This window comes from Passer domesticus, chromosome 21 (genome assembly GCF_036417665.1).
Source record: "Passer domesticus isolate bPasDom1 chromosome 21, bPasDom1.hap1, whole genome shotgun sequence".
NCBI lineage: Eukaryota > Metazoa > Chordata > Aves > Passeriformes > Passeridae > Passer > Passer domesticus.
Window position 1 is genome coordinate 1,128,002 of NC_087494.1, and position 20,821 is coordinate 1,148,822.

Sequence of the window (20,821 nt, forward strand, 5' to 3'; positions counted from 1 at the left end):
TCCCTGGGCACGGCCGTGACCTCGGGGTTCCCTTTGCAGCCGAGTACCAGATCCTGTGTGGGAACCAAGCCCCGGGCTTCATCATTGACATCCACACGGGGAAGCCCATTGGTGAGTAAATCCTGCATGCCCAGGGGCCAGGGCTGCCCCTGGCACCCCCTGGCAGCTCCTCACTCAGGGAATTAAAGGTTGGGGAGTAAATCCTGCATGCCCAGGTGCCAGGGCTGCCCCTGGCACCCCCTGGCAGCTCCTCACTCAGGGAATTAAAGGTTGGGGAATAAATCCTCACCCCCAGGTGCCAGGGCTGCTCCTGGCATCTCTGGGAGCTCCTCACTCAGGGCATTAAAGGTTGGTGAGTAAATCCTCACCCCCAGGGGCCAGGGCTGCCCCTGGCACCCCCTGGCAGCTCCTCAGGCAGGGCATTAAAGGTTGGGGAGTAAATCCTCACCCCCAGGGGCCAGGGCTGCCCCTGGCACCCCCTGGCAGCTCCTCAGGCAGGGCATTAAAGGTTGGGGAGTAAATCCTCACCCCCAAGGGCCAGGGCTGCTCCTGGCACCCCCTGGCAGCTCCTCACTCAGGGAATTAAAGGTTGGGGAGTAAATCCTCATCCCACGGGGCCAGGGCTGCCCCTGGCATCCCCTGGCAGCTCCTCACTCAGGGAATTAAAGGTTGGGGCAAGGAGAAGGGGGTTGGCAGTGCCCGGGACTGAAGAGGGGGGAGAAGAGTGAATTTTCTCTTCCTGGGAATGAAGGGCAACAGAGGGAGTTGGTGGTGGGACCCCAGAGCCCCCCCAGTATTCCAGTGCCCCCCTGGGCTCCCCATTTCCAGCCTGGTGCCAGAGCTGAGCTGTTACTGCAGGGAACACTCAGAGCAAGCAGGGGCTACAGCCTGGGTGGAGCCTTCCCAAAACATCTCCTAATCCCATGCTCCTAAAACTTGGGTGGCTCTGCTGCGTTCCCAAAATTCTGTGGAGCAGCCCGAGGCTGGCACGACCTGCAGGGCTCATCCTGCACCACCCAAGGGCTGCTTTCCTGGTGGCCCTTTGCCTCTGACCCTCTGTGGGTGATGGGAGCGTTCCCCCAGCACCTCCCAGCATGCCCGGGGTGCCAGGGTGGGATGCTGAAGTTGTGGAGCATTCCTGGGATCAGAGGTGGATGCTGATGCTGTGGAACATTCCTGGGATCAGAGGTGGATGCTGATGCTGTGGAACATTCCTGGGATCAGAGGTGGATGCTGATGTTGAGGAGCATTCCCGGGATGCAGAAGTGAGGGATGCTGATGTTGAGGAGCATTCCTGGGATGCAGGAGTGAGGATGCTGATGTTGAGGAGCATTCCTGGGATGCAGAGGATGGGATGTTGATGTTGAGGAGCATTCCTGGGATCAGAAGTGGATGCTGATGTTGAGGAGCATTCCTGGGATCAGAATGTTGATGTTGAGGGGCATTCCCGGGATGCAGGAGTTGGGATGCTGAAGTTGTGGAATATTTCCTGGATGCAGAGGGTGGGATGGTGATGTTGAGGAGCATTCCTGGGATCAGAGGTGGATGCTGATGCTGTGGAGCATTCCCGGGGTGCCGGGGTGGGATGCTGGTCTTGAGGAGCATTCCCGGGACGCAGGGGTGGGATGCTGATGTTGCATCGCTGCAGATATCGATGAGTGCAGCGAGATCCCAGCCATCTGCACCAACGGCGTCTGCATCAACCAGATCGGGAGCTTCCGCTGCGAGTGCCCCATCGGCTTCAGCTACAACAACATCCTGCTCATCTGCGAAGGTACCGCCTGCCCCCGGAGCTCGGCTCCTCCCGTCCCGGGACGCGGCCCCGGGACCGCCGACAGCTCCAGGGGGGATTTTTGGGATGTCCCGCACGGCACCGGGAGCTGCTCTCCCTGATCCCGCCGCTCCTTCCCGGGCTGTTCCCGTCGGCAGCTCCAGGGGGGATTTTTGGGATGTCCGGGAGCTGCTCTCCCTGATCCCGCCGCTCCTTCCCGGGCTGTTCCTGCCGGCAGCTCCGGGAGGGGATTTTTGGGATGTCCGGGAGCTGCTCTCCCTGATCCCGCCGCTCCTTCCCGGGCTGTTCCTGCCGGCAGCTCCAGGGGGGATTTTTGGGATGTCCGGGAGCTGCTCTCCCTGATCCCGCCGCTCCTTCCCGGGCTGTTCCCGCCGGGAGCCGCGGTCCCAGCCCCGCCTCGGCCGCTCCCTGCACCGATCCCGGTGCCAGCCCGGTGCCCTGTGCCCTCTGTGCCCGCAGACATCGACGAGTGCAGCAGCGGGGAGACGCTGTGCCAGCGGCACGCCGAGTGCGTCAACATCCCGGGCAGCTTCCGCTGCGAGTGCGCCAGCGGGTACCGCCTGTCCCCGGGGGGAGCCTGCGTGGGTAAGGGCACGGCTGGGCACAGCTGGGGAACACCTGGATACACCTGGATACACCTGGGAAACACCTGGGCACAGCTGGGAAACACACCTGGGCACAGCTGGGAAACACACCTGGATACACCTGGATACACCTGGGAAACACCTGGGAAACACACCTGGGCACAGCTGGGAAACACACCTGGGCACAGCTGGGAAACACCTGCGAAATACCTGGTATACACCTGGGAAACACACCTGGATACACCTGGACACAGCTGGGACACACTTGGGAAACACACCTGGGAAACACCTGGGCAACACACCTGGGAAACACAGGGGCCCTGGGACACACACCTGGGACACATCTGGGGCACACCTGATCACACCTGGGAAACACACCTGGGAAACACCTGATCACATCTGGTCATACCTGAGCCACTCACATCTGAAAAACATACCTGGGATACACCTGGTCCACACTCAGTCACACCTGATCACACCTGGAACACAACTGGGCACACTTGGGAAACACATCTGGTACACTCCTTGTCACACCTGAGCAACACACCTGGGGCACACCCAATCACACCTGGGACACACCTGGGACACACCTGAGCCCACACCTGATCACACCCCCCTTTTTTCGGGGATGACAGCACGGAATCTCATTGTCTGTCATGTCACCTCTCCAAATCCGTGGGCGGGGTTCTGCTGTCCCCACGTGTCCCTCCCTGCCCCTCACCTGCACCCCCTGGGCTCCGTTCCAGGTCGCAACGAGTGCCAGGAGATCCCCAACGTGTGCAGCCACGGGGACTGCGTGGACACCGAGGGCAGCTACGTCTGCATCTGCCACAACGGCTTCAAGGCCACCGGGGAGCAGACCATGTGCATGGGTCAGTGTCACATCCCCCGGGTCAGTGTCACATCCCCCGGGGCAGTGTCACCCACCCTGGGTCAGTGTCACCCATCCCGGGTCAGTGTCACATCCCCCGGGTCAGTGTCACATCCCCCGGGTCAGTGTCACCCACCCTGGGTCAGTGTCAGCCATCCCAGGTTAGTGTCAGCCATCCCGGGTTAGTGTCACATCCCCTGGGTCAGTGTCACATCCCCTGGGTCAGTGTCACTCTCCCCAGTCAGTGTCACCCCCCCTGGGTCAGCGTCACGCTTCAGGTCAGTGTCACTCCCCAGGTCATTGTCACCCACCCTGGGTCAGTGTCACATCCCCTGGGTCAGTGTCACTCCCCCGGGTCAGTGTCACTCTCTGGGTCAGTGTCACTCCCCTGGTCAGTGCCCCTGCAGGGTGACACAAGTCCCTGACACTCCAGGCTGCTGCCAAGGACAGCCGCGTGTCCCGCCGGGCTGTCCCTGAGCCCTGCAGCCACCTGGCCGCTCAGGCGTGTCCTTGTCCCCGCAGACATCGACGAGTGCGACCGGCAGCCGTGCGGCAACGGCACCTGCAAGAACACCGTGGGCTCCTACAACTGCCTGTGCTTCCCGGGCTTCGAGCTCACCCACAACAACGACTGCATGGGTGAGTCCCCGAGCCCTGGGGACAGCGGGGGTGGCCCTGTGTGCCACCCCCCCGGGGACAGCGGGGGTGGCCGTGTGTGCCGCGGGTGACGGTGACGCTCTTGCCGTGGCTCTGCTCCCGCTGCCGCAGACGTGGACGAGTGCTCGTCGCTGGTGGGGCAGGTGTGCAGGAACGGGCAGTGCATCAACAGCGTGGGCTCCTTCCAGTGCCTGTGCCAGGAGGGCTACGACCGCACCCCCGACGGCAAGAACTGCGTGGGTGAGTGGCCAGTGTCCACTCGGTGTCCGCTCAGTGTCTGCTCAGTGTCCACTCAGTGCCTGCTCCAGTGTCCACTCTAGTGTCCGCTCAGTGTCCACTCCAGTGTCCCCTCAGTGTCCACTCAGTGTCCACTCCAGTGTCCACTCAGTGCCCGCTCAGTGTCCACTCAGTGTCCAGTCCAGTGTCCACTCCAGTGCCCACTCCAGTGTCCACTCAGTGCCCACTCAGTGCCTGCTCCAGTTCCTGCTCCAGTGCCCACTCCAGTGCCCGCTCCAGTGCCCTCTCCTCTGGCCCGGCTGCTGCTGCCCCAAGCTGGTCCTGGCATTCTCCAGAGGCACCCAGCAGTGCCCTGGAAGCACGGCCTGCTCCCTGAAATGCCCCTGGAGAGCAGCACTGGTCCCTCCCTGCCCCCACCTCCCCCAGGCCTGTCCTGCCCTGTGCTGGGACCTGCAGGCAGGGGGACAAACGTCCTGTCCACGCCCTAAAGTCCTACCAGGAACCATCCTGGAAACGTTTCCCCTGTTCCCTGTCACCTCTGGGGCAAGGCAGGGCCTGGTGCACCCACCCCTGGCTGTTTTCCCCCCCTCCAGACATCAACGAGTGCGTGAGCCTGCCTGGCACCTGCTCCCCTGGCACCTGCCAGAACCTGGAGGGCTCCTTCCGCTGCATCTGCCCGCCTGGCTACGAGGTGCAGAACGACAACTGCATTGGTAAGGCTGGCTCTGTGCCCCCAGCACGGCCCCTGCACACCCCAGCCTGCCCTTCCCAGAGCACCCCAGGGGCATCAGCACCCCCAAGCCCCTGCTGGGCGCCGGGCAAGCCCAGCTCTGGTGGCACGGGAGGCTCCGGGGTGTTGCTGTGCCCGTTTTCCCTGCAGGTGGGTTGTGGGGTGGTGCCCACCCCCCTCACCTGCTCTAACGACCCCTGGCCGTGTCCCTGCTGCTCCCAGACATCAACGAGTGCGAGGAGGAGCCCAACATCTGCCTCTTTGGGACGTGCACCAACACCCCGGGCAGCTTCCAGTGCGTGTGCCCGCCGGGCTTCGTGCTGTCCGACAACGGCCGCCGCTGCTTCGGTCAGTGCCCGATTCCCGGAATTCCTGCACGATTCCCGGCAATCTCCCTGACCTTGGCACGTCCCCTCCTCCCCCAGACACTCGGCAGAGCTTCTGCTTCACTCGCTTCGACAACGGGAAGTGCTCGGTGCCCAAGGCCTTCAACACCACCAAGGCTCGGTGCTGCTGCAGCAAAATGCCCGGGGAGGGCTGGGGAGACCCCTGCGAGCTGTGCCCGCAGGAGGGCAACGGTAGGAAGGGGACAGGGCTGGGGGGTCCCCGGGGGAGAGGGGAGTGTCCCCAGGGAGGGTGATGGCTGTGTCCCCATGGCAGTGGTGGGTGTCCCCATGGAAGAGGGATGGCTGTGTCCCCACGGGAGCAGTGGATGTGTCCCCATGGGAGTGGTGGGTGTCCCCATGGAAGAGGGATGGCTGTGTCCCCATGGGAGCAGTGGATGTGTCCCCATGGGAGTGGTGGATGTGTCCCCATGGAAGAGGGATGGCTGTGTCCCCATGGGAGCAGTGGATGTGTCCCCATGGGAGCAGTGGCTGTGTCCCCATGGGAGTGATGGCTGTGTCCCCATGGGAGTGGTGGGTGTCCCCATGGAAGAGGGATGGCTGTGTCCCCACGGGAGCAGTGGAAGTGTCCCCATGGGAACAGTGGTGATCTTCAAAGCCCGTTTCAGCTGCTGGGAGCAGAATCCCATCAGCACATCCCACTTGTCTTTCTCTTTTCATTCCCGCTTTCCTCTCTCTTGCAGTTGCCTTCCAGGAGCTGTGTCCCTATGGCCACGGGGCCATCCCAGGCCCAGGTGACACCAGGGAAGGTGAGGCTGCGTGGAGGGACGAGCAGAAGTTTGGGTTTTGGGGTTGTTGCCTGGAATGGACCAGACCTGGGCTGCTGGAGAGCAGGGTGGGATCCTGGGGGCACAGGGACTGGGCACCCCCAAACCCCCCAGACTGCTCACCAGGGGTTCACCCCTCACCTCTGGAAAGGCAACACCTGAAACTCCCGGGGTGCCCTGAGCATCCCCGGGCAGTGCTGGGGGGACGGGGCTCTTTGTGGCCGTGTGAAGCTGCACTTTCCCTTTCCAGACGTGAACGAGTGCTCGGAGAACCTGGGCGTGTGCATCAACGGCGCCTGCATCAACACCGACGGCTCCTTCCGCTGCGAGTGCCCCTTCGGCTACAACCTGGACTACACCGGGGTCAACTGCGTGGGTGAGCCTCTGGGGGGGCTGGGGGGGTGCCCTGCTCCCTCCTGCTCCATCCCCCTCACTCCAGAGGGGGTGGATCCGTGTGGGAACGTACAGGGAGGGAATAGCTGCTCCCCTGCCCCTTCCCTTCCATCCCGGCTCTGGTGGGATGCTTGGAGTGCTCTGCCTGCCAGAGCCCAGCCCTTCCCCACCCTCCTCCTCCTCCTCCTCACGCTGCTGTGCCCCCCAGACACGGACGAGTGCTCCATTGGCAATCCCTGTGGGAATGGCACCTGCACCAACGTGGTGGGAGGCTTCGAGTGCGCCTGCGACGAGGGCTTTGAGCCAGGGCCCATGATGACCTGTGAAGGTAATGACCTGGGGGACAGCCCCCTCATCCCCACCACGCTGGGCTCTGTGGGACCCCTGGTCCCTGCCTGGGCCAGCCCCTTCATCCCCACCACGCTGGGCTCTGTGGGACCCCTGGTCCCTGCCTGGGCCAGCCCCCCGTGGATGGGGTGGAAAAGCTGGATGAGGCTCCTCTCCACACTGGGCTCCTTCAGCTCCCTCTGGAGCCCTGGATGAGCACAGGAGCTGCCTCCCCAAGGAGCAGCAGCCCATTCCCACCAAAGCTGCTGGGACACCGGGGCTCTGCCCCTCTGCAAGGGCAGACCACAGCAGGAGGCTTTGGTGGAACAAAGCTCTGGTGGGACGGATGCCCAGGGAGGGTGGATGTGCCCTGGGGAGCTCCTGCCCCTGCTGAGGGCACCCAGGTGAGTTCTGTGCCCTCCTCCCTGCAGACATCAACGAGTGCTCCCTGAACCCCCTGCTCTGCGCCTTCCGCTGCATCAACACCTTCGGCTCCTACGAGTGCACCTGCCCCTCTGGGTACGCCCTGCGCGAGGACAGGAGGATGTGCAGAGGTAAAACCCCTTCTGCAGCCAGCAGGCCACGGCCCAGAGTGTCCCCAGCCCCTGCCCCTGGCCAGGTGTGCACGGGGAAGGTGAGAATTCTGCGCTGGCTTTTCTCACCATCGCCCATCTCCTGCTGGTAGGAAGGAATTCTTCCCTGGGAGGGTGGGGAGGTTTCCCAGAGAAGCTGGGGCTGGATTTCTGAAGTGCCCAAGGCCAGGCTGGACAGGGCTTGGAGCAGCCTGGGACAGTGGAAGGTGTCCCTGCCATGGCAGGGGTGGCACTGGATGAGTTTCAAAGTCCCAGCTCATTCCATGACATTTTTTAACCTGTGTGCCAGCCAGCCTGGCCCGAGGCTGCAGGGAGGGATGGGGCAGGGCTGGGCTGGCAGGGCTGGCAGGGCTGGCAGGGGCTCTGATGGGTCTCGTTGCAGATCTGGACGAGTGTGCAGAGGGGCTGCACGACTGCGAGTCCCGGGGGATGCTCTGCAAGAACCTCATCGGCACCTTCATGTGCATCTGCCCTCCTGGCATGCAGCGCAGGCCCGACGGCGAGGGCTGCACAGGTACCAGGCAGCCTGGGCATTCCTGGGGCACACCCAGGGGTGTTCCGACTGAGGGATCACCCACGGACCTGGGCTTTACATCCCTCTTTGCTTTACCTCCTTCTTTATTTTACATCCCTCTTTGCTTTACATCCTTCTTTGCTTTACATCCTCCTTTATTTTACATCCTTCATTTTACATCTTTCTTTGCTTTACATCCTTCTTTTCTTTACATCCTTCTTTATTTTACATCCCTCTTTGCTTTACATCCTTCTTTATTTTACATCCTCGGGCTCCTCCCTGGGCTTTCCCACGTGTCACAACTTCCTGAGTGTCCCAGTGGGACACACAAAACCTCGGTGCATCCCTGGGCCTGTGTGTCACCCCCAGGGTGACACAGCCCTGGGCCACGCGTCCTTGTCTTTGAGTTTTCCTGAGTGTTCCAAGCTGCTTTTGGGATGGGTAGGAATGAACAGCACAGAGCTGCACGGGACAGAGACAGCTCCAATGCAACGCAATGCAATCCAATCCAACCCAATCCAACCCAACCCAACCCAACCCAATCCAACCCAACCCAACCCAACCCAACCCAACCCAATCCAATCCAATCCAACCCAATCCAATCCAATCCTACCCAATCCAACCCAACCCAACCCAACCCATTCCAATCCAATCCAATCCAATCCAATCCAATCCAATCCAATCCAATCCAATCCAACCCAATCCAATCCATTCCAATCCAATCCATTCCAATCCAATCCAATCCAACCCAATCCAATCCAACCCAACCCAATCCAATCCATTCCAATCCAATCCAATCCAATCCAACCCAACCCAATCCAACCCAACCCAATCCAACCCAATCCAACCCAATCCAATCCAATCCAATCCAATCCAATCCAATCCAACCCAACCCATTCCATTCCATTCCATTCCATTCCATTCCATTCCATTCCATTCCATTCCATTCCATTCCATTCCATTCCATTCCATTCCATTCCAATCCAGTCCCAGCAGCAGCTGGAGCATGGGCAAGCCAGGGAAGCTGCATTCTGCCCACCCTGCTCTGGGGTTGGGTGGATGCTTTCCCCAGGGCAGGTGGGGGCTCCTCCCAGCTGCCCAGACACAGAAGGGATCCTCGGGGGCTCGGTGAGGGCTCTGCACGGGGAGTGGGGAGCTGGGGAGGTTTGTGCCTGGCCTCAGCAGGGCTCTGTGTGTGTGTGGTGCCTCCCTGCAGACGAGAACGAGTGCCGCACCAAGCCCGGCATCTGCCCCAACGGGCGCTGCGTGAACACGGCCGGCAGCTACCGCTGCGACTGCAACGAGGGCTTCCAAGTCAGCCCCTCGGGCACCGAGTGCATCGGTAATGTCCCTCCCGGGCGGCTGCAGCGCCCCCCGGCAGCACAGGGGGTCTTCAGGGGGGCTCAGAGAGCGGGAAGGGACCGGGGACAGGGACACAGGGGCTGGCAGATGGGACACTGGGGGGAATTCCCTGGGAGGGGGTGGCACGGGGTGCCCAGAGAGGCTCTGGCTGCCCCAAGAACTGTTCAAGGCCAGGTTGGACGGGGCTTGGGGCACACAGGGACAGTGGGAGGTGTCCCGCCATGGCAGGGGTGGCACAGGGTGGGTTTAAGGCCCCTCCAACCCAACAGAGACAGCTGCAATGCAATCCAATGCAATGCAATCAAATGCAATGCAATCTAATTAATGCAATGCAATGCAATGCAATGCAATCCAATTAATGCAATGCAATGCAATGCAATGCAATGCAGTCCAATTCAATGAAATGCAATCTAATCCAATGCAATGCAATGCAATGCAATCCAACCCAAACCATGTGGGATTTTTTGCAGCTGTCAGAGCATCACCTTTATCCAAACCCCCCCAGGCTCCCTGGCACCGCCTGCTCCGTTCCCCCTGGTGCTGGCACTGCCTCAGACCCTGCATCTGTGTCCCCTTTCTGTGCCCAGACACCCGCCAGGGCTTCTGCTTCACGGAGGTGCTGCAGACCATGTGCCAGATGTCCTCCACCAACCGCAACCTGGTCACCAAGTCCGAGTGCTGCTGCAACAGCGGGCGCAGCTGGGGCCCCCAGTGCGAGCTCTGCCCCCTGCCTGGCACTGCCCACTACAAGAAGATGTGTCCCCACGGCCCCGGCTACTCCACGGATGGCAGAGGTGAGTGGGGCAGGGGTGGGCACAGGGGTGAGCCCCCCAGAGCAGACAAGGAGCCCCTGCAGGGTTCCCCAGCTCTCTGGGAGAATCCAGGGTGAGGGGAGCTTCAGAGCAGCCCTGCCTTAGCCTTGGATTTTTGGGTTAATTTTAAGGAAACCCGCTGGCCTTCAAGGTTTTAGGCCTTTAGATCAGGTCTGTTATGGAATGAGTTATTTGTTAACAAAGGAGATAAGAGATCTTAATCAGAATTGCTTATTACACAGTGTAAAGTGAAAAGAACTGCTGGTAGATTACAGCAGAACATAAACTGCAGATATCGAGGTGTTAAAGCTGGCAAAAGAAATAGGATTGATCAGGAGCCAAATGTAACTTAGCATGGAAATAATGATAAATTGACAGAGTCCTTCACTCAGCCCCATCCCTGCTCTGGGGAGAAGCCCTACAGATCTCCAGAGGATTTCTGCTTTGTGAAAGCTCAGCCACAAATGCAGTTTCTCTTCCCAGCTCCCACTTTAGCAGGGGGATGTTTATTGGCAGTTGGGAGCTGCCAGACCACGGTGCCAAAATAACTCTGAGCCACTTGTGAATTATCTGATAACAAACACCAGATAAGCTTTTCGAGGCGAGCGAGCTGCCCTGGCATTTGGGCACAGGGCAGCTCTGGCACTGACAGCTCCTCCTGCCCCTCCACAGACATCGACGAGTGCAAGGTGCTGCCCAACCTGTGCAGGAACGGGCAGTGCATCAACAGCATCGGCTCCTTCCGCTGCCACTGCCGCCTGGGCTACACCCCGGACATCACGGGCACGGCCTGCCAGGGTGAGCCGGGCACCCCGCATCCCCGGGCTGCCCTCCCTGCTCCTTAACCCCGCCCGGACCTGCCCTTCCCTCGGCTCTGCGCTCTGCATGCTCCGCCCTGTTCACCTCCAAGTCCTTCTTTAACTCCTGAAAAACGAGCTCCGTGTCTTCCCCGAGCCCAGGGCTGGCAAGGACTGGGATCCTGACTGGGATCTGGGAGCTGCCAACCCCCCCAGGCAGCACAGGTGGCTCCAGGCGGGCTGAGCGCCGTGCTGGGATCCAGGTGTTGGCATAAAGGGCACATCTGGAATCTCAGATTCCAGGATTTGTCGCAGATTTGTTGTGCTGGCTCCCCCAAAGCCCTTGGCTCTGCTCAGCTGCTTTCTGGAGGGTGAAAATGGGGTGTTTGTCCAGGAGTGCCAGAGTCCATGGGGATAGCTCACCCCTGAGCACAAAACCTGGCATCACCTCGTGTTCAGGAGCCCCTGAGTGGGCTGGGAGGCCTGAAGGGTGGAGGGGACCCTGCCCAGCAGCACAGCCTGATGTGTTTTGTGTCTGGAGTGCAGATCTGGACGAGTGTAACCAGTCCCCAAAGCCCTGCAACTTCATCTGCAAGAACACCGAGGGCAGCTACCAGTGCTCCTGCCCCCGGGGCTACATCCTGCAGGAGGACGGCAAGATCTGCAAAGGTACAGAGCCAGGAGCAGAGATCTGCCTCCCCTGGCAGCTGGGGGAGAGGGGACAGGCCAGCCACACCTGGACAAACAGCAGCAGAAGGATGTGGGGAAAGGTGCCACGCTGGGCTGGTGCGTGAGGGTTTCGCCTTCCCATGCTCCAGGTGTGGCTGATCAGGGAAAAAGTGCTCCTGGTCCTTTCCTGGAGACTGCACGGCACATCCTGAGCTCCAGGGAGCTCAGAGGGATGTCCCCTGCACGTGGCTGTGCCTGCCATTGTCACCAGGCAGGCTGGGGCTGTGCCCACCCCCCAGTGTGAGGAGCCTGGCCTGAGGATCTGGGAGAGCCTGGGAGGTGTGACAGGCAGGAGAGGCTGGGGAACATCCCTGCATCTTCTGGGGGTGTATCCTGTACCTGGGGGGTGCATCCTGTACCTGTGGGGTGTATCCTGTACCTCTGGGGTGCATCCTGTACCTGGGGGGTGCATCCTGTACCTGTGGGGTGTATCCTGTACCCATGGGGTGCATCCTGTACCTGGGGGGTGCATCCTGTACCTGGGGGGTGCATCCTGTACCTGTGGGGTGTATCCTGTACCCATGGGGTGCATCCTGTACCTGGGGGGTGCATCCTGTACCTGGGGGGTGCATCCTGTACCTGGGGGGTGTATCCTGTACCTGTGGGGTGTATCCTGTACCCATGGGGTGCACCCTGTACCCATGGGGTACATCCTGTGCCCATGGGGTGTATCCTGTGCCCATGGGGTGTATCCTGTACCCATGGGGTGCATCCTGTACCCATGGGGTGTATCCTGTGCCCATGGGGTGTATCCTGTACCCATGGGGTGCATCCTGTACCCATGGGGTGTATCCTGTACCCATGGGGTGCACCCTGTACCCATGGGGTACATCCTGTGCCCATGGGTGCATCCTGTAGCCGTGGGGTGCATCCTGTACCTATGGGGTGTATCCTGTGCCCATGGGGTACATCCTGTACCCATGGGGTGTATCCTTTACCTGGGATTTGTGACTTGCAGGAGAGGCAGGGGAGCCCCCCTGCATTTTCCAGATGTGTCTGTGTTACCCCGAGGTGGGGACAGGTTTGTCCTCCCCCTGGCAGAACTTCAGGGCTGTTGTTCCTGGGGCTGCTGCTGTGCATCCACAGGGCCCCTGAGGTGTCACAGCCTCGGGGGGGTAAACTGAGAGCTTTTCCTTGTCCCTCCAGACTTGGACGAGTGCTCCACCAAGCAGCACAACTGCCAGTTCCTCTGTGTCAACGTCATCGGGGGCTTCAACTGCAAGTGCCCCCCTGGCTTCACCCAGCACCACTCCTCCTGCATTGGTGAGTGCAGAACTCCTCAATTCCTGCCCTGCCCCTTCCCACGGAGCAGCTCTGCCTCAGGAGAGGCTTCCCAGCCCCCAAACTCCCCAAACTGATCCCTGCCCCTCTGCAGTCACCCTGGCAGTGGCTGCATTGTCCCTCTGCTGCTCAGCCTGGGCTCTGCCCCAGCATCTGAGGTGGCCACAGGGCCAGGGGTGGAATTCCAGGTGGGCAGGGGTGGGTTTCCAGGTGGATTTCCAGGTGGATTTCCAGGTGGCCAGGGCTGGATTTCCAGGTGGATTTCCAGGTGGATTTCCAGGTGGCCAGGGCTGGATTTCCAGGTGGATTTCCGGGTGGTCAGGGATGGATTTCCAGGTGGCCAGGGATGGGTTTCCAGGTGGATTTACAGGTGGCCAGGGGTGGATTTCCAGGTGGATTTCCGGGTGGATTTCCAGTGGCCAGGGATGGGTTTCCAGTGGCCACAAAGCCCTCCTGGTGGTGTTTTGCAGACAACAACGAGTGCACAGCTCAGCCCTCCCTGTGTGGAGCCAAGGGGCAGTGCCTGAACACCCCGGGCAGCTACAACTGCGAGTGCCAGAAGGGATTTTCCCTGGACAGCTCCGGGGTCAACTGTGAAGGTGGGGCTGGGGCTGCAGGGAGCTTCCATGGGGAGCAGTTCTGAGGTTCTCTGAGGAGCCTCAGTCCAGATGGGAACCCCCAGGAGTGTTTGGGCACCACTCTCAGGGATGGGTGGGTTTGTTGGGGGGCCTGGGCAGGGCTGGGGGTTGGACTGGATGATCCTTGGGGAAGGGAATGGTGCCATATTCCAGCAGAGATCTCAGCCTGGAGCAGAGCAGAGCTGGGGGCAGCCTCAGCTGGAAATCAGGGACCATCCCAGCAGGGACGTGTGGGAGCTGGGGGTGTCACTCAGGTGTCCCTGCAGAGGCAGAGTGAGGCACAGGAGCAGCCTGCAGGGTGCCAGGCGGGTCCCTGAGCCCCCGGCAGGGCCAGGGGACAGTGTCTCACCTCGCTGTGTGTCCCTCTGGTGCAGATGTGGACGAGTGTGACGGGAACCACCGGTGCCAGCACGGCTGCCAGAACGTGCTCGGGGGGTACCGCTGCGGCTGCCCCCAGGGCTACGTGCAGCACTACCAGTGGAACCAGTGCGTGGGTGAGTGGGGGCACCTGGGGAGCTGTGCCCTGCCCGGGGAGCTGTGCCCTCCCTGGGGAGGTGTCCCATGCCTGGGGAGCTGTGCCCTGCCCGGGGAGCTGTGCCCTGCCTGGATGAGGTGTCCCATAGCCAGGGGAGCTGTGCCCTGCCCGGGGAGCTGTGCCCTGCCTGGATGAGGTGTCCCATAGCCAGGGGAGCTGTGCCCAGCTTGGGGAGCTGTGCCCTGCCCGGGGAGCTGTGCCCTGCCTGGGGGAGGTGTCCTGTACCCATGGGAATTACCCTGTACCCATGGGGTGCATCCTGTACCCGTGGGTTGCATCCTGTGCCCATGGGGTGCATCCTGTACCTGTGGGGTGCATCCCGTACCTGTGGGGTTCATCCTGTACCCATGGGGTGTATCCTGTACCCATGAGGTGCACCCTGTACCCATGGGGTGTATCCTGTACCCGTGGGGTGCATCCTGTACCTGTGAAATGTATTCTGTACCCATGGGAGTTACCCTTTACCTGTGGGGTTCATCCTGTACCCATGGGGTATGTCCTGTACCCATGGGATGCACCCTGTACCTGTGGGAGTTACCCTGTACCCATGGGGTGTATCCCATACTGTGGGGTGTATCCTGTGCCTGTGGGGTGCATCCTGTACCTGTGGGGTGCACCCTGTACCCATGGGGTATGTCCTGTACCCATGGGAGTTACCCTGTACCCATGGGGTGCATCCTGTGCCTGTGGGGTACATCCTGTACCCTTGGGAGTTACCCTGTACCCGTGGGGTGTATCCTGTACCTGTGGGGTGCACCCTGTACCCCTGGGGTGTATCCTGTACCCATGGGGTATGTCCTGTACCCATGGGGTATGTCCTGTACCCACGGGGTGCACCCTGTACCCATGGGGTGCACCCTGTACCCGTGGGGCCATCCCATGACTCGGCGATTCCATGTCCCCACCATTCCACCCTCCACGGCTCCGTGCAGACGAGAACGAGTGCTCCAGCCCCTCTGCCTGCGGCTCTGCCTCCTGCTACAACACCCTGGGCAGCTTCAAGTGCGTTTGTCCCTCGGGCTTCGACTTCGACCAGGCCTTCGGGGGCTGCCAGGACGTGGACGAGTGCTCGGCCGGGGGCAGCCCCTGCAGCTACGGCTGCTCCAACACGGACGGGGGCTACCTCTGTGGCTGCCCGGGGGGCTACTTCCGAGCAGGACAGGGGTAAGGAGGGCCAGAGGGGCGTCCCCAGCTGGGAATTGTGGGGGGATGTGGGATGAGGAGCCCTCAGCTTCTCCTCGTTCAGCCCGTCCCTCGTGCCAGCGCATCTCCTGCCCCGTGTGCTTGATGCCAGTAGGTTCTCTGTGGATACACCCAGTGCATTCATTAATCTGTTAATTAATGAAACAGCCTTGTTGTGGTCTCTCTTGGGCACGTCCCCTGCCACAGCCACACGTGGCCCTCTGGGTGTTTCCCACACGAGAACCCAGCAGTGGTGGCACTTCCATTGCATTCATGGCTTCCCTCTGCTCCTCTGCCACAGCCACTGCATTTCTGGCTTGGGATTTGGGAAGGGTCCCTACCTGCCTGCGCCCCAGGAGGAGGATGAGGACAACCTGCTGTCCCCCGAGACCTGCTACGAGTGCAAGATCAACGGGTACCCCAAGAGGGGCCGGCAGCGGCGCAGCGCCAACGGCACAGAGGGGCACCAGGTGAGAAATGCAGGGCATCCTGGAGGGGCTGGAGCCAGGCAGGAGCTGCAGCCCCTCAGGAACACAGAACTGGAGTGGCTCCCATTCCCTCAGTCCAGGCAGAGCCAGCAGCTCATCCGTATCTGCCCAGGTTTGGCCTCCCCAAGCCCTTCTTGTGAAACCAAGGAATAAAGCCCACGTTTCCCAGCCCTGGAATTCTCCAAGGCCAGGCTGGGCAGGGCTTGGAGCAACCTGGGATAGTGGGAGGTGTCCCATGGGGCTGGAACAAGACTTTTTAAGGTCCTTTTCAGCCCAAACCTCTCCATGGTGCTGTTCCTCAGAGGGAGTTCAGGCCTCTGTCCAAAGCTGTCCCGGGAATTTCACAGCCCTGGGCAGGAGAGGTCGTTTTAGGGCTTGGAAGGAGAATGGTCCTGAAGTTACTGATCCTCCCTGGGGGTGGGAGCTGTGTGCTGGGAGTTCAGTGCCACAGGCACAACCAGCACACCAAGAAACCCAAAGCTGTCACTTCCAAAGCTGATTTAGGGCTGAATTTCCCAAAACCAAACCCACCTTTTCCTGCCCCTGAGCCCTCCCTGAATGTGGTAATTACATATCCTCTGAACAGAGACAGACAAGGTTCTCCCAGGAAAATCCTGGGAAGCTGGGAGAAACTTAGACTAAAGAATTCCAGCAATTATTATCTCTCTCTGTAACCAGATAGATATAGTTTGTAGATACAGTTAGATAGATGATAGATAGATAGATAGATAGATAGATAGATAGATAGATAGATGATAGATAGATGATAGATAGATAGATAGATAGATATAGTTCATATGTTTATAGATATAGCTCTCTATTAGTTATGTATATATAGATATAGATGTAGTTAATCTGTTTATAGATACAGTTCTATGTTAGTTATATATATATATAGATAGATATAGTTCAGCTGTTTATAGATCTAGTTCTCTAGAGTGTACTACTCGTAGGTCACCCATAGTGTGAAAAAGGATTCCTAAGGGCCAATCAGGTCTTAATTCTGCCACTGTTTCTGTAAGAACTGTATAAGATTTCTACAAGAACTGTATAAGATTTCTGCAAGAACTGTATGAGATTTCTATAACAACTGTATAAGATTTCTACAAGAACTGTAGGTTTCTAGCAACAAAGAGTCTTTTCACGCCTGCTGACGATGGGGTCTCTGCACCACCTTTGGCTGTCCCCAGTGCCCCTTGGGTGACCCCTGAATCCCTTGGGTGACCCCTGAATCCCTCGGGTGACCCCTGAATCCCTTGGGTGACCCCTGAATCCCTTGGGTGACGCCTGAATCCCTCGGGTGACCCCTGCATCCCTCGGGTGACCCCTGAATCCCTCGGGTGACCCCTGAATCCCTTGGGTGACCCCTGCATCCCTCGGGTGACCCCTGAATCCCTTGGGTGACCCCTGAATCCCTCGGGTGACCCCTGCATCCCTCGGGTGACCCCTGAATCCCTTGAGTGACCCCTGAATCCCTCGGGTGACCCCTGAATCCCTTGGGTGACCCCTGAATCCCTTGAGTGACCCCTGAATCCCTCGGGTGACCCCTGAATCCCTTGGGTGACCCCTGAATCCCTCGGGTGACCCCTGAATCCCTTGGGTGACCCCTGAATCCCTTGAGTGACCCCTGAATCCCTCGGGTGACGCCTGAATCCCTTGGGTGACCCCTGAATCCCTTGGGTGACCCCTGAATCCCTCGGGTGACCCCTGCTTCCCTCGGGTGACCCCTGAATCCCTTTCCCCAGCAGGAGCAGCCCGTGAACCTGGCCAGCATGGACGTGGAGGCGCCGCTGTCCATGACCCTGAACCTGTCGGAGCTGGCGCACAAGGAGCACATCCTGGAGCTGCTGCCGGCCCTGGAGCCGCTGGAGAACCGCGTGCGCTACGCCATCGCCCAGGGCAACGAGGAGGGGCTCTTCCGCATCCACCACAAGGAGGGGCTCAGCTTCCTGCACCTGGGCCGCAAGAAAATCCTGCCGGGCACCTACCTGCTGGAGATCATCAGCGTGGCCCTGCCCCGCCGGCGGGAACTGCACAAACTCGAGGCCAGCAACCACCTCGACTACTTGGCGGGGGAGCTGGGCCAGGCGCTGAGGATGAAGCTGCAGCTCCAGCTCTACTAAAGCCACCAGAGACCCCCCCAGTCCCACCCGACAGCGCAGCCCTGCCCCTCGCCACCCGCCCCGCCAGCAACGGGCTCCTCTCCTGCCACCGCCAGCGCTGGGACAGCGCGGGGAGTGTCCTGGGATGAGCACCCAGCCTGGGGAATGTCCTGGGATCAGCCACGGGAATGTCCTGGGATGAGCACCCAGCCTGGGGAATGTCCTGGGATCAGCCACGGGAATGTCCTGGGATGAGCACCCAGCCTGGGGAATGTCCTGGGATCAGCCATGGGGAATGTCCTGGGATCAGCCATGGGAATGTCCTGGGATGAGCACCCAGCCATGGGGAATGTCCTGGGATGAGCACCCAGCCATGGGGAATGTCCTGGGATGAGCCACGGGAATGTCCTGGGATCAGCCACGGGGAATGTCCTGGGATGAGCACCCAGCCTGGGGAATGTCCTGGGATCAGCCACGGGAATGTCCTGGGATGAGCCACGGGAATGTCCTGGGATGAGCACCCAGCCTGGGGAATGTCCTGGGATCAGCCACGGGAATGTCCTGGGATCAGCCATGGGGAATGTCCTGGGATCAGCCACGGGGAATGTCCTGGGATGAGCACCCAGCCATGGGGAATGTCCTGGGATCAGCCATGGGGAATGTCCTGGGATCAGCCACGGGGAATGTCCTGGGATCAGCTCCTGCTGGGATCAGCCACGGGAATGTCCCAGTGGGGTCAGCACCTCTGGGGACCATGCTCTGCTCTGGGGGTCTCTGCAGCCCCTCCTGCCTCTCCCAGCTGATCCCTGCGGGGCCATTCCCTGGGTTTGCAGGAATCCTTTGCAGCTCTCCCCCAACCCTGGCTCATTCCCGGGATGAAAGGTGCTGGTTAATTCCCGGGATAAAGGTGCTCATTCCCGGGATAAAGATGCTCATTCCCAGGACAAAAAATGCCCATTCCTGGAATAAAAGATGCTCATTCCCGGGATAAAGGTGCTCATTCCTGGGATAAAAGATGCCAATTCCCGGGATAAAGGTGCTCATTCCCGGGATAAAAGATGCCAATTCCCGGGATAAAGGTGCTCATTCCCGGGATAAAGATGCTCGTTCCCAGGACAAAAAATGCCCATTCCTGGGATAAAAGATGCTCATCTCGGGATAAAGGTGCTCATTCCCGGGATAAAGATGCCCATTCCCGGGATAAAGGTGCTCGTTCCCGGGATAAAGATGCCCATTCCCAGGATAAAGGTGCTCATTCCCGGGATAAAGATGCCCATTCCCGGGATAAAGGTGCCCATTCCGGGGATAAAGGTGCTCGTTCCCGGGATAAAGGTGCCCATTCCCGGGATAAAGGTGCTCATTCCCGGGATAAAGGTGCTCGTTCCCGGGATAAAGGTGCCCATTCCCGGGATAAAGGTGCTCATTCCCGGGATAAATGGTGCTCGTTCCCGGGATAAAGGCGCTCGTTCCCGCGGAGCTGCCTCCTGGGTGCTGGTTCCTGGCCAGCGTTCTGCACTGTATCCATCCACCCTCCCATATTTATGGCAAACCACCAAAGGAATGCTGGCTCGGTGCTGTCAGGAGTGCATTTTCCTGTAGCTTTCCATGTTTTTGGAGGGGTGGGAATTCCTCTGGGGTGGGGGATGTGTGTGTTTACTGTATCGGGGCTCCAGGCAAACTTGAAAACTCTTCAAAGCAGCTCCAGACTCTGGATTTTACAAGAGTCCCTGAGCTTGTGACAGGATGGGTGGCCTGATGTTTGGGATTGGTTTTTTTGGTTTTTTTTTTTTTTAATTATTATTTTTTGGTTTTTTTTTTTCAACAGGTGCTTTTTTTTAAAAAAAGAAAAAAAAAGAAAAACCAAAATCCAAAAAGTATTATTAATAATAATAATAATAAATTAGCAGAGCTGGGTTTGTGTGCGTGTGTTGAGCCAAAGTCCCAAAGCTCAGTTTCCTCTCCTCCTCTCTGGTGTGGTGTTTTGGTTTGTTTTCTGGGTTTTTCTTTTTGGTTTTGTTTTTCTGTTTTGGTTTGGTTTGGTTTTTTATTTTTTAATTTGTTTTATATTGACATTTCTTACTGGTTGGTTTTTTGGGGGGGAAGTGTTGAAACCCCAAACCTGTGCCCCTTGTCCCGCACAGAGAGGTGGCTCTTTGTGGAATTCCTTTTTTGTATCAGAAGCAACGGCAACAATAAAATTATTTTGGGTTAAGTGGGGCTGTGTCTTTGTGTGGGCACAGGCTGGGCCCATCCAGCTCCATCCTGGAGCTTCCTTGGAGGCAGAACCGGGATTGCCCAGCCTGGAGAAGGCTCCGTGGGGAGCTCAGAACCTGGAGGGGCTCCAGGAGAGCTGGGGAGGGGCTGGGGACAGGGATGGAGGGACAGGACACGGGGAACGGGGGAATTTGGGTGGGGATTGGGAAGGAATTCCAGGCTGGGCTGGAATTCCAGAGCCGCTGGGGCTGGCAGTGCCCAGGCCAGGCTGGGGCACGGGGAGGGGACCCTGGCACGGCAGGGCTGGCACCGGGGGCGCTGGCAGGGCTGGGGCCGGTGCGGTCCGGCCCGGACGCTCCCTCCAGGCTGATGGTCCCGGATTTTGGAAGCAGACGGAGCCCGGTGCCAGCAGAGGGCGGGCGGGACTGCGGCACCGGGCCGGGAGGGAGAGGGGACAGCACCGGGAGAGGGGACAGCACCGGGAGAGGGGACAGAACCGGGAGAGAGAGGACAGAACCGGGAGAGAGGGGGGACAGCACCGGGAGAGAGGGGGGACAGAATCGGGGGAGAGGGGACAGCACCGGGGGAGAGGGGACAGCACCGGGCAGGGAGGGGACAGAACCAGGGGAGAGGGGGGACAGAACCGGGCAGGGAGAGGGGACAGAACCGGGAGAGAGGGGGGACAGAACCGGGACAGGGAGAGGGGACAGCACCGGGAGAGAGGGGAGAGCACCGGGAGAGAGGGGGGACAGAACCTGGAGAGAGGGGGGACAGAACCGGGACAGGGAGAGGGGACAGCACCGGGAGAGAGG

At 59.8% G+C, this 20,821-nt stretch overlaps 1 protein-coding gene across 1 annotated transcript in view; it reads left to right on the forward strand.

The window, feature by feature from the left end:
• LOC135284767 (fibrillin-2-like) overlaps window positions 1-20,007 on the forward strand; it is an 80,736-nt gene extending 60,729 nt beyond the window's left edge. Inside the window, exons 42-66 of the mRNA XM_064396461.1 lie at window positions 40-111; window positions 1,649-1,774; window positions 2,252-2,377; window positions 3,123-3,248; window positions 3,770-3,886; window positions 4,016-4,144; window positions 4,735-4,854; window positions 5,094-5,219; window positions 5,297-5,449; window positions 5,959-6,024; window positions 6,293-6,418; window positions 6,644-6,763; window positions 7,194-7,316; window positions 7,738-7,869; window positions 9,086-9,211; window positions 9,819-10,025; window positions 10,716-10,841; window positions 11,387-11,509; window positions 12,716-12,832; window positions 13,321-13,449; window positions 13,863-13,982; window positions 14,956-15,187; window positions 15,507-15,675; window positions 17,439-18,874; window positions 19,149-20,007. Coding sequence (XP_064252531.1) covers window positions 40-111; window positions 1,649-1,774; window positions 2,252-2,377; window positions 3,123-3,248; window positions 3,770-3,886; window positions 4,016-4,144; window positions 4,735-4,854; window positions 5,094-5,219; window positions 5,297-5,449; window positions 5,959-6,024; window positions 6,293-6,418; window positions 6,644-6,763; window positions 7,194-7,316; window positions 7,738-7,869; window positions 9,086-9,211; window positions 9,819-10,025; window positions 10,716-10,841; window positions 11,387-11,509; window positions 12,716-12,832; window positions 13,321-13,449; window positions 13,863-13,982; window positions 14,956-15,187; window positions 15,507-15,675; window positions 17,439-17,816 — 3,389 coding nt within the window. The 3' untranslated portion in view covers window positions 17,817-18,874; window positions 19,149-20,007. The remainder of the gene's footprint in view (window positions 1-39; window positions 112-1,648; window positions 1,775-2,251; window positions 2,378-3,122; window positions 3,249-3,769; window positions 3,887-4,015; window positions 4,145-4,734; window positions 4,855-5,093; window positions 5,220-5,296; window positions 5,450-5,958; window positions 6,025-6,292; window positions 6,419-6,643; window positions 6,764-7,193; window positions 7,317-7,737; window positions 7,870-9,085; window positions 9,212-9,818; window positions 10,026-10,715; window positions 10,842-11,386; window positions 11,510-12,715; window positions 12,833-13,320; window positions 13,450-13,862; window positions 13,983-14,955; window positions 15,188-15,506; window positions 15,676-17,438; window positions 18,875-19,148) is intronic.
• Window positions 20,008-20,821: the final 814 nt, after the last annotated feature.